The sequence below is a fragment of the Copidosoma floridanum genome, unplaced genomic scaffold (genome assembly GCF_036245765.1).
Source record: "Copidosoma floridanum isolate Cflo_tuat_1 unplaced genomic scaffold, Cflo_Japanese_pri ptg000011l, whole genome shotgun sequence".
Classification (NCBI taxonomy): domain Eukaryota; kingdom Metazoa; phylum Arthropoda; class Insecta; order Hymenoptera; family Encyrtidae; genus Copidosoma; species Copidosoma floridanum.
In genome coordinates, this window is record NW_028321888.1 from 4394824 (window position 1) to 4407468 (window position 12645).

Sequence of the window (12645 nt, forward strand, 5' to 3'; positions counted from 1 at the left end):
TAAGAATTTCACCAGGAATCACTGATCCTCTCTAAAGTCTGCGTTGGGCAAACCTATGACAGCTATGAAGGAAAAAAAAATTGAGCCAACGGGACAGCCTCCACAAGACAAGTATTACTAACCAATCTCCCCATCTAAGATCACCAAAACAACTGAATCTGCAGATAAAAAAGGTGCTTTAGACACCAACGTCTTCGACATTATACCGGGAGACGTTGGGAAAAAGCACTACAACTAGCCCCAAAGCATCGGACTTTGTAATTTTTCTCCCAATCAGTCTGGGTTTTCAACAGCAGACCAGAGAAGATCACCCTGAGGTATCCAGGCAGTCACAATTGCTGTTAACTGCAGTCAAGAAAGAGTTAACTAAAGAAGCTTACTGGTCTTTTTTAGGGCCATCGGACGTCGAACTACCTTGCCAAAAAATATATTAGAACTTATCAAAGTTGACAGAAAACAGCCTTTAGGGGTCACACAAATTTTAAGCATGCCAAAAGTCGCAAGAGGGTGAATTGGAAGAAAAACTTCAAGTGTATCTAATAAATACAATTTTACTTAGGCGTCAAGAAACTGACACAAAAAATTTATCGAGATTGAAACAGCAGCGTCGAAATTAACAACTAAAGAGTCCATTACGTGAAAGATCAGCTTTTCATTGTACCCTCACAGCAATCTCTGAAATCTTTAAAGATCCTACTTCAGATTTTTAAATAAGTAGAAAATGTTTTTGTGTTTTTGTGGCAATAAAACTGTAGGGTTCAAGGTCCAGGACTTTGTTACTCTGGTAATAAAGTTGTGAGATATGAGAAAAAAAATTTTTTTTTAATATAAATTTTTTGGGGATTTAAAATCTTAACAGCTTTAAAAAATAGCCGTTTTCGTGAATTACACGGGAGAAACTGTAAATCAACGGCTTCTTATGGCCACCGATTATTTGATGGCATAAAGAACGCACGGTACTTTTTAGCATAATAATTTTTTTGAATTTTTACACCTCATTATTTAACCAAATAAACTATATGGATTCCGAAAAAATATGTTTTTAATAACAAGATTTTTGTTCTTAGATGTATCAGGAATATGTGTAAAATTTCTAACTGAAAATGTTTCACATTACATGTCAACACACTACGGTGTTTTATTTAGTAAGTCTCGGGCGAAGCCGAGACGGGGGGCTGCTAGTACATTATATGTAAGAGATAATATCTATATTGTATAGACAATAGATAATAATGGACTGTGATTCAGCAAAACTCATTTTATTTTTAAAGTTACACTTTTTTTAATTTTTTTTTTAATTTTTTTTTAGAGTATTATTAAAAAAAAAAAAACAAATAACGGTTTCTCAAATTTTTTTGGTTTTTCTTTTAATATCTTCTGACAAACTGACTCTAACGCCTCGGTCAAAGAAAGTGCTAATTCAAAATTACCTGGAAAGAAGCGCTCACTAAAAATTTACTCTAAAAAAGAGCTAACTTAAAATTGCCTGAAAGAAGATGCTAACTAAAAATAGGGTTAGGGAAGGCGCTCAGAGAGATTTATTCCGCAATAAAGATTGAAAAGGCACAGAGTTTGAATCATCTCATCAATTTTGCAGTTCTTGAAATGGCCCTTAAAAGCTATTATCTTTAGAATTTAGTGAGCTTTCACACGATCACTTATGACTATTATTTTTTACATGTTTTTTGTACAAAATATACATTGCTCTTCAACCCAAGAATAAAAAATAACTTTCTTCAAGTCAATTTTTTTGTTAACGCTTTCTTTGTCCAAGGTGCCGATTTGATCCAAAACATGTATACCCGCTTCCTACTATTTTCTTATTATTACGTAAAGAAACATGGCAGGAAGAATTGTCTCAGGGGAACACTACACAACATATACTACACGGTGTAATTCATTGAAGATATTTACATTCAATGAAAATTAAAGTATTGAATTAATACAGAAATAATAACAGTAATTGACAAAACTAGTATTATTCATACAATACATGTTTGTTTAAGGAGACTTTATCGTCTTTGATGTATTCAACCAAGAAGAGGAGAACCATGCAGTTACACTAGACCAACTGTATAAATGTATAAAAAACCCCTTAAACGGAAAAGAAGAAATTTTTCTTGTTGGTGTTGTCGGTTTTAAAGGAATTGGAGGATTAAGACGCCGTAGTAATGATAACTGTACGACCAATCATTAAGTGTCATACATTTACCGTCGTGGAAATACCTCTTGGATGGAGGTAGATGATTTAAAAAAATCGTCGAGTTTTCGAGCGCGTAATTACAAAGTTGTGCCACGGCTGTTACTATATGTAAAAAAAATATAGTTTTTCTATTTTCTTATTCATTTACTGTATTTTTTTGAATTTACTTTTAACTGTCGTTAGTTATTATAACTCTTTCAGTTTACACTTACATCAGTAAATATATAATATCAAAGTATAAATTCTGTTACATGCACAGTGTATCCAAATTTTATGAGTACTTGCTTCGCATACAGATGTATCTATACACTAATACGTAAAAAATCTCGAAATTAAAGATCTTAAACACTCGACGTCTAGAAATAATATACAATAGAACACTGGTGACATTTGGCCGATCTCAAAGTTCAGTGACACCCCCTATTATCGCAAGGGTGCTTTCTAGACTAGATCTGTGATATACATCTGAAAACTACAAATTAGCTACAAAATATATCGTTTTTTCCATCCCCCTGAATGCCCCGCATCGCGGTAAGATGTGGTAGCTTGATATCGAGTTGGCACATCCGAGCGTATGGGGCGTTATTTAGGCCCTACAAAATCAATTCTCGCACTACAAATTTACTACAAATTAGCTACTAATTATAGACCAATCTAGATCGCTCGATACTGCACTGGCAAAATTTGGCCGATCTCAGAGTTCAGTAACACCCCCTATTATCGCAAGGGTGCTTTCTAGACTAGATCTGTGATATGCATCTGAAAGCTACAAATTAGCTACAAAATATATCGTTTTTTCCATCCCCCTGAATGCCCCGCATCGCGGTAAGATGTGGTAGCTTGATATCGAGTTGGCACATCCGAGCGTATGGGGCGTTATTTAGGCCCTACAAAATCAATTCTCGCACTACAAATTTACTACAAATTAGCTACAAATTCCCTGTAAGTTCTTATCATGGGGTTCCCGAGTGGATGTGCTACGTTGATATACGTTACGCATTGCTCTACTGTTTTTAGCCAAGCCTGTTGTATGTTGCTATCAAGATGCTGGTACCGTACAACAAAACACCCCATACTAGCACGTTTGTTGGGACAGTTTTCAATTATTGTGGTGATTAGTCCAGTGAGTTTAATATGAAATTGTTATAAAGTGTCTCCCCAATTTATCAACTGCACATTTGACTTGTGTCCTTAAGGGCATTACTTTACCAACTTTCCTATAATAAGTAATTATTGTTAATAACTAATTTTATAATTATTTAAACCCAAAATGATGAGAACAGCCCTTAAACTGGTACTTTTAGGATTTAATTAAGCCCGAATTCAATGCAACCCGTTGCGAATTGAGAGAAAAAAGTCACATTTCAGATTGAGCACACTGACCCACTCTTTTATGATCACGAAATGTAACTTTTTTCTCTAAGTTCGCAACAAATTGTATTGAATTTAGGCTTGATTGTTTCTTTAAAGTACCAGCTTGGGAGCTCTTCTCATCATTTTGGGTTTAAATAGTTATATAATTAATTATTAACAATAATTTCTCATAGGGAAGTCGATAAAGTAGAAATTTTAGATGATATACTGAATGCCCTTAACACACGCAACAAATGGCTAAGTGCCCACTGTAACTTATCTAAATAAATTTCAAAACAAATTCTATGATCGATGACAAGTTACCTTGATTTGAGATCGCATGCATCATTTGCTTAAATACTCTTAATATATTCACGAAAATACCGTGACAAGCAGTAAAAAAAGAAAAATAATAATAACCTGATCTTGAGTGATATCCTAGCAGACAATACCATTACAAGTTATGACTTATACAGAACAACAAAAAGCTTGAAGGGTTAAAATTAGGAGTTCTAACGACTACAAGTCAATATAAAGAGAAATTATAAAGTAGGTTGACGAGGAGGATAAGGAGAAAAAAAAATTGTTATGTAATGGCAACTTTAAGCTGAAAGTAAGGGATGAACAGTGGATATAGAAAAAGTACCAAAGTTTTAAAACATATAAAAGGAGGGGATCATTTTAATAGAAAGAAAATCATATTTAAGCGTAATTTTACAAATTTCAGCAGGCATGAGCAAAATTGACAAAAAAAATAATTTAAAAAAAATTGACGTATTAGTATTGCAAAATATGTAATTAGACAAATGTCATGAGAAAGAATAAGGAAATAAGCTAGACAGAAACTAAGACTGGAATTGAAAAGCAGTGGTTGGAGAGAATAAAAAGTGAGACCTTGAGAAGGGGTTGAAGTATGCATTATAAAATCATTTAGCGAAGACAGTGTAAATAAACAAAATTACGGTCTCACTGCAAGAGAATAATAGCTAACGAATCGTGAAAAAGGAATTTAGTGTGAGTTTATGATAATATAATGACATAATATGTAATTTTATGAAAGTAACTAACAAGGGCTAAGGAAAAATGAGCAATGACTTGACTTAAAAAAGGGTGAATAAAGGATGAAGTAATTATATTTATATTAGGTGTCAGGTTGAAGCATTAGGAACAAAAAAAGTCGGAAGTTCAGGCAGAAGGTAAATTTTTATTGGCAGCAATAACTCGGAAAGTTATAAGAGTATAAGATTTCTGAACCTAATGTAATGGATGATGTAACAGTACTAACAGATACTAAAGAAAATTTCTGAAGTGTGTCAAATAATCTAGAGAGATACGGCTGCAAGATTAAGTTGAAAAAAAACTCGAAAAAATTTTAAATTAAGTCATCTAGCAGAGGTAGGCTAGCAAAATAAGAGAAATTATCGTTCTGAAAAAAAAGACATAAAGAGAGTGTAAGCACTTAGGATTGTACTTCACACCAAATAATACATTAAATTAAATTAAAAATGTAAGAACTATGAAAATATTGTAATGGATATGGAAAAGAAGTAACATAGAAATATACAAAATCCAAGTGGGAGAATGCATTTATTAGACATAATAGTCAAAGCCAGATATCTAAATATTAAATAGGGAAAGTTGGTAGACAAATTATTAAACATTAATAACATATCTGCTCATGTGCGGAGGATAGAGGGTAAATAGAAAGATCATAGATATAGAAACAATAAAAACAGTGAGATAATACATACAGTAAATAGCAAAAATAAGGGAAGAGAGAAATAGCTTAAGATTAGTATAATTATTATCCACGGAAAAAATTTGAAAAATATAAATTATGATGGTAAAAATATTTTTTTATAATTTTTTACAGTTTAATTTTTTATTCTTTAATTATTTTAAAAGTAATTGATTTACCTAGTACGTCCTCAACACGTTTAAGATACATTGTTAGTTGAAAATCGATTTGCTTCACCCAAATGATTGAACCAGCAATTGGAGGTATATCACGAACCATACTCATTTTGCAGCATTTGCTCTGTGAATACTGAACCTGAAATGTGCATACAATAAAGTATTGCTTAAAGTAAAATAAAGTTTTACGTATATTATAAACAGAAGATGTAATGTGATAGAAATTAAAAACCAAACAGCCTTATTGCGGGAACCGTTATACTTTGTACAGATACTAATGTGCGGTTGTAATGAAAATATTTTTCGCTTATTCCACAGACATGCTATTGGACTCTTAGAACTTAGGTAATTTAATATAATTTCAAGCTTTGTATCAGATTGTAAAATTTAAGTTTTATGGTATAAACAGACGTTAAAAATAAGTTATTAGTTTTTATTTTTCACTATACTTCTACACACAGTTGTTTACATACTTCTGCAAGAAAAGTACTCGTTAAAATCTTTACAAAGTAAGCTTCGTAGATATAAGTTACGAATGAAAATCATACTTTTAGCTGTAATTTTTAGGAAGCAGTACAGAAGAATATTTAATTACAATAAAGCCAGATAATTCACTAGATTCAGTGAAAATTATAAACAAATCTAAAACAATAATTACTTTAAATAACTTGAACGCACAATTTTCTCTTCATCATATAACCGCTCTAATCATTAAGTTTCCTTGGGATTAGAACTCTGCTGTGTATATCTAGCTGTTTGCAGTAGACAGCAAGCTTATTAAGAGAAAATTTTTAAACTGAAAGCTTACATTGTTTTACTTTATTATTTATGTAAAAGATATTCATCTATTGACAACATTTAATAAGAGCACAAAAAAAACTAAACTAGAATTATATAAACACTTAGAGTAAGCTTGCAAGTCTAAATAAGATAATTAGGTATTCAAAAAATTCAGACAAAACATTCCATTTTCTGCGTTAATAGAATGCTTATATATCGATGCAGACTTGAAAATATATAAGAATATAGAATAAATAAAAAAATCAGTCTATTGGACTTTAATGCGTACTAAAAAGTTTTCTCATAGAAAATACTACAAAAAATCGTTTTCTACATGAAAATATAAGGATAACAAAGTGTATTAAACATTTTTTTTTTCATCCATGGATATCAGTCAAGTATTCAGCATGAGTAATGACATTTGTAGTCATCTTTTTAATAAAAATAATTAAATCAAATACCTTAAAAAATATCTAACATAGTTCTGTCTGAGGACAACGCTCTTAACTAGTCTTTGCAGTACTTAGGACACCTTTAAACTTTACGTTATGCCCTAGATGTCAGCAAACCCTTTTCTGGGTATCTTACAAAGCCAAGACTTTTCACAAGTGTTGCATATCTTTCACGCACTTTATTTTTCATCTAGCTTGATAAGCTTAACTACCATCAGTGTAACAGAATAATTTTTTCTAGATAACATCAGCAAATTCAGAACTTTCGATAATGTCAATAGCATATATAATCATCATTTGAATTTTTAAAAGAGAACACCGATTGAATCATTTTACAGGGCAGGAGCTAGGTAGGAAAAGGGCCAAAGCAAACGTTTAGAAAAAATATGGAAAATGTATGTAACAGAAGTAGCAAAAACACACTAAAAGTAAATGAACGGCATACGCCTGATAAAATAAGTCAAGAAATGAGCTGATATAGACTTCTATCTCACTTAATTCCTCTAATATGACAAGTATTTTTACTCCTACTTTTACACAATGTGTACTTGATTTTTAGGAAAGTTAATCATAATTTTATAAAATGATAATTATTTACAACATAGAATATAAAAAATGTCGAATATTATGTATATTCGATAATGTATAAGGTACAAATATTTTACAAGATAATTCATTAAGTAGATTTTAAATGGTGTATTAGAAAAGAAACTCTTTTTCGAAAAGTTAGAAAAAGTAGTTAAAATATCAGTGGCGTGTAAAATAGTGTCTTACGACACGAAATATTGAGTATAACTGTCTACAAAACAAAACAAAAATTACGATTGAAAAGAAAAGATTGTAGAAGTCACAAAGAAAAAAAAATCTGGTAAAATAAATCTCATACCTTATATGTACAATAAAAAAAGAAAGGTGTACGTATAGCTCATATTATAAGCAAGTGCTGAATTATTAGTGTTGCAAAAAAATTAATAAAGCCTTAGAAAAACTATAAACCAAAACACAACAAGCAAATGAAGCTTTAGTGAAGTAATCGCAGTTGTTAAAAAACAAAAATATTAATGTAAAAAGTCGTTGAGCAGAAAAGAGCAATAAGTAAAAATGTTTTCTTGTAATGTAAAAAATTCAGTCAAAAAAATTCCATATTTCAGCCATTTATCTAACAATTTCAGTTCAATAAGCTTATCTAAAAGTGAATATTGCCCATATGTTTTTGGAACTACGAAAAAATTAAAAATTTATACAAACTAAAGAACAAATTTTTTGAATATAGTGTATGAAACAGAGTTGTAAAAAGAAACGTTACATACGCCACGTAGGAGAGCAGACGGACGGTAAAATTATACGATATCTTAATGTAAATAGCGCTCAAGAAAATTTTAAAGAAAAAATGCATTAAAAAGACATTACAATTAGAGTTAATGTAATAGTAAATAAAGAACTTTAACAGTATGTGAATGATTATCAACAATTGTAATTATGTTCGATACATAATTTTCGTACTTTTTTAGAATACAGAATAAGCTACTATTAAAAGAAGATTAAATGTCAATGTGTACCCATCAATATATTTAAATATTAGTATAAATTACAAAGAAAATAAATAAAAAATAAAACTGATAATTAATAATGTATTTTGATAATATGTTAAGTCCTATGATGGATTCTTTATTCTATTAAGTTAAACAATTATATTTTATTTTCTTTTATTGTTAACCGTTCTTTATTGTTTACCACAGATCAACTAAAGCTGATTTTTTTATAACAACCATACGTAATTTATGTAAAGGTATTTATTATATCTTTGTAATTATTATTATAATTACTTATACAATTCATGTTTCTCAATTAAAAAAATTTTTTTTATTCAAGACCTTCCACCTCCTACCTCAAAGCCTATGTCAAGGATTATAATACATTAATAGGGGGTTGGCGCGCGAAGCGCCCAGGAGGGCGGGTAAACCTTTTAATATATTTTGAAACCAATTCTCTTCATTTATTAAATTTGATTTCACGTAGCTTTTTCCGAATAGCAGCCGTTGTAAGAAGTGTATCCATCCTCTTAAATTTTTCTTAACTTTTTAATACCAAGACCGCATCTTGCATACAGAACGACCTGAAATGATATCTCTCCACTACTCGGTTTAATAGAATGTCTCTGACCTTTAGCTTATCATCGCGAAACGCATCTTCATTCATTGATTCTGTATTTTCAACCGATGGGTCAGTAACATAAAACAGCCTTTACAAGCTGAGTTCCGATTTTAATTCATCAAAAAATAAATTAACTTTTACGTCTTTTGTTAAGCTGTAATTAAAGAAATTTTAAATTTACGTCTAAGTCTATAGTTAATCTGATTTAAAATACTCGTGTCTATGAGTTCCAGGCCATCTTTAGAGAACTTGTTTGCCTTTGTTTCGTCTACAAACAGTTACAGTTATTCTTTTAAACTTACCTGATCTCTATTCGGTCTTCGTGTGGATCATGAAAAGGGACCGAAGCAGGGCCGTTCTTTCGAGGTCTCAATGTTGATGAGCCTCTTATTTATCCTACAAAGACTTTGATCAAAATTTTGCAGGACTATATAGAACTCTTTCCTGTTGAATTAAGACATCATAGTTTTAAGTTAGCGTGTTGCATTGTTTTCTGAAAAATAAAAACTTTTATTTTTATCTGAAATCAGCAGTCCTTCAATTATTGCCCTCGATTTGTACTTGCTTAGCAGTGTCTCAACAATTTTGATGTTAATTTGAAAATGTTTCCCGACAGATGTTTCATTACCGACAACATTTAGAATCTTTAGAGCAGACGTTTTCTAAACCAACTTTCTCTAATCAACTGTCTTATTCGTATCAACCGACTCTTCAAATAATCTGGGTTTGTTTTAAATAGGTTTTAGTTCTCATAATTTTTCCTAACAAGATCTCCTCAAAGTGTCACTTCGCGACCTCTTTTATAGAGAAAGTATAGAAAGTGCAGTATGACGCTTTCAGACAGGAATTATAAAACAAAATAAACGGCAGGAGTCCTTAGAGGTTATACCCAAATGCCGTAAACAGTTTTAGGGGAAGGGGGTATGGTTGAATCATACGGTTATTTATGCTGGGGGAGGGGAAGGAGAAAGCAATAAGTGTAAGTGTGACAAAATACTCTTGTTTTATTCTGACATATTAGGTTTTAAATTATATTTACCTAATAGTTGGTGTACAAAAATTTTGTATTTTATTTAAAGTCACTTTTTTTGGAATCCCACTAAGATTTTTTGGTAATTATGGCATCCTTCGAGAACATTGCTAAATATGCTTATATTAATATTTATACTTTTTTTTTTTTTTTTTTTTTTTTTTACCAGGTTGTCGCGACAGCCTACTAGCCTAGCCGCCAGGGCCACCCACTCACCACCTATGGGTGGAGGTGTATTGCCACGCCCATTTCTAACAGTTTTTACTGATATCATACCTGAATCCATGGGCACAGTGCGAGTATCTCCAGTGAAACACATTGCCAGTTAAGCTGACACTCTCTACACCAACGGTGCATCGGGTCTACCCGCCACTGTGTAGCCTTTCCACGAAGAGGACTCCATATTTCAGGACGTCCACTCCTCGCCGGTTAAGTTAGTGCTCTCTGCCGAAGCATCGGATCCAGGCTAATTAGCATCCTCGGAGAAGCCCCGTGTTTTAGGGACCACTCCTCGCCAGTAAGGCCAGCGACATATGCCCGACGCCTGGCATCGGATCCACTAATCGCTACCTATAGCCCTAACACTATTTCGCAATTAGTCCGGCCTGAAGACCTATGGGACAAGGAAAAAACCCTGGAATTACTCTGAAGGAATATTCCACGGAAAAACCCGCCCCAAAACAGCCGGGGTTACATACGAACTTCTCTCGATAAAAACAGTTTTTGGAAAAATCTGCATTCACTGGGAATCGAACCCACAACCCCTAAAACCGCGTTGTATCAGTAACAAGCATGCTTACCACTGAGCCAACGCAGCTCCTTATATTTATACTTATTCTCACTAACGTTACTTCGTTTGCTGTTACGCTTCGTTTGAAAAAATTGTCATTTTAACACGATAAAAACTTATAATAAGCTATCTCTGACTTGTATTATGTTTGCCTTTGTTGTATGGATCCCACTTTTTTATCAGTCTCTTATATTAAGAATAAAAAATTTTATTTATCAGCTTCTTGGTCTTTTAATGCAAATACTCACAAGACACGCGCGCGGCTACGACAGAAAACATGAGAGAGAGAGAGAAAGCAATTTCTAGTTGGCTGTCATTGGCTATTGTAAACTATTACAGCGCGCGAGAGGTCATGCGGCCTCTTATTAGCAGAACAGAGAGAGCACTCTCTGTTCTTACACTACCCGACGTCTGCCTTTACCTTCTTCCGCACATTGGAGAAACAACTGAGCACAAGCTCATGGCATTCTTCTTTTTACGAGCGAGCACGTTGTGATTCTCAGAGTTCTTCTTAGAACTCGTTGCCTTTTGTCTTTGGTCGCAGCACCGTCTCCGAAGTCCAGAATACTTATGCGTATATCTATATTAACACCACTTACTGGTATCTCCCGTTTTCCTTCGAACTGTCTCTGACGTCTCGGGTGATGCGGAAAGCGATGCCACTGCCACCATCTTGTCCTCTACCTCGGTCAGCAAAGGCACCTCCTGTGCTGTCGTCGTCGTCTCCTTAGTCCTTTCAGTCTCCTCCTCGACCAAAGCCGGCGTCTTGTTTACCATCGCTGTTGCAAAAAGAAACAAAGCACTTACACCAAGAGAAAATGCGGGGTGAAGTGTGCTGGGCCCCGTGACTTAAGGACTTTAGCGTAGGAGAAAGAAAGAGAGGCTGACTTTGTGCATCAGAAATGACTTCTATTTAGAACTCCGACTTAGTGGACTTATCAGACCTGTACAAATTAGAACGGGCAGAATGTAGAGTACGCACGCTTTAACAGTCCAAGCAGAACTAAGTAAGTTTCGCCACTGCTGCGAGCCCTTCGACTCGCACATGCTTGCATATACACACCTTCATATACACAGCCTACCGATATAGTTATGTACTTTAACAGATGCATTCTCATCTCTGTAACCAGGCTTGACAGGTGGATTAGGCAAAAGCGCTTCTAAACTTAATGAGGTTATTTAGGCTGGTAGGGACAACTTTCAGTAACCATGTCTCTCTTTTAAGCGTAAACGAACCAGGCCCTGTCATAAAAACTTTGATACGTCGTAGTAATATTTTATGCGTAAGGAAATATCATACGTACTTTGATTGTAACAATAGAGTACTGAATAATGAACTTTTATCGCTGATTGTTTAATAGCTGAAAAATGTCCATGTGAATGAAAATCCTTTGGAACTTGATTATTATCTATTATTTAAGTACTGAAAGTTAGAAGACAAACTGGTCATAGCACCCAGCAATGGCTCTAAGACATACATACATACATATATATATATATATATATATATATATATATATATATATACATACGGATATTATATGATTTCAAAGGGTCATTTTTCACGTACACATCTGAACCTTCCCAACCCCTCAAAATGAAAAAAAGTTGTTCCAATTCCTTTGTTGTATTAGTTAGAATAAATATTCGATTGCCATCACTCAGCCCCTTCTAATGCGTTGTAAGTAACTCTTCAGCACTCCTTACTGTAAAATAATATTAGTTCAACTTGGGTGTAATTAAACTAGATTAGATTCTCAAACTAAGCCCACTTGCCTCCCTGCCTTATTTCTATAATTACCCTTAGGCCCTTTCAGCCACCCTATTTTTTTATTATACCCTTGCTCTCCAAGCTTACCCTTTATTTTAAGAATAAGCCTTGGCCTTTTGAGCTCCAATCAGACACTCTTGAAAAGTGGACCTCACCGATATTCCTATTTACCACGTGAAGACAAAAATCCCATTTCTT

The 12645-nt window shown here is 33.3% G+C and overlaps 1 protein-coding gene across 3 annotated transcripts in view; it reads right to left on the minus strand.

Moving 5' to 3' along the window:
• Positions 1 to 12645, minus strand: part of Dhc64C (dynein heavy chain, cytoplasmic) — an 897235-nt gene that overhangs the window by 742788 nt on the left and 141802 nt on the right. For all 3 annotated transcript variants that reach the window (XM_089590008.1, XM_089590007.1, XM_089590009.1), the window contains exon 4: positions 5474 to 5609. In XM_089590008.1, coding sequence (XP_089446134.1) covers positions 5474 to 5609 — 136 coding nt within the window. The remainder of the gene's footprint in view (positions 1 to 5473; positions 5610 to 12645) is intronic.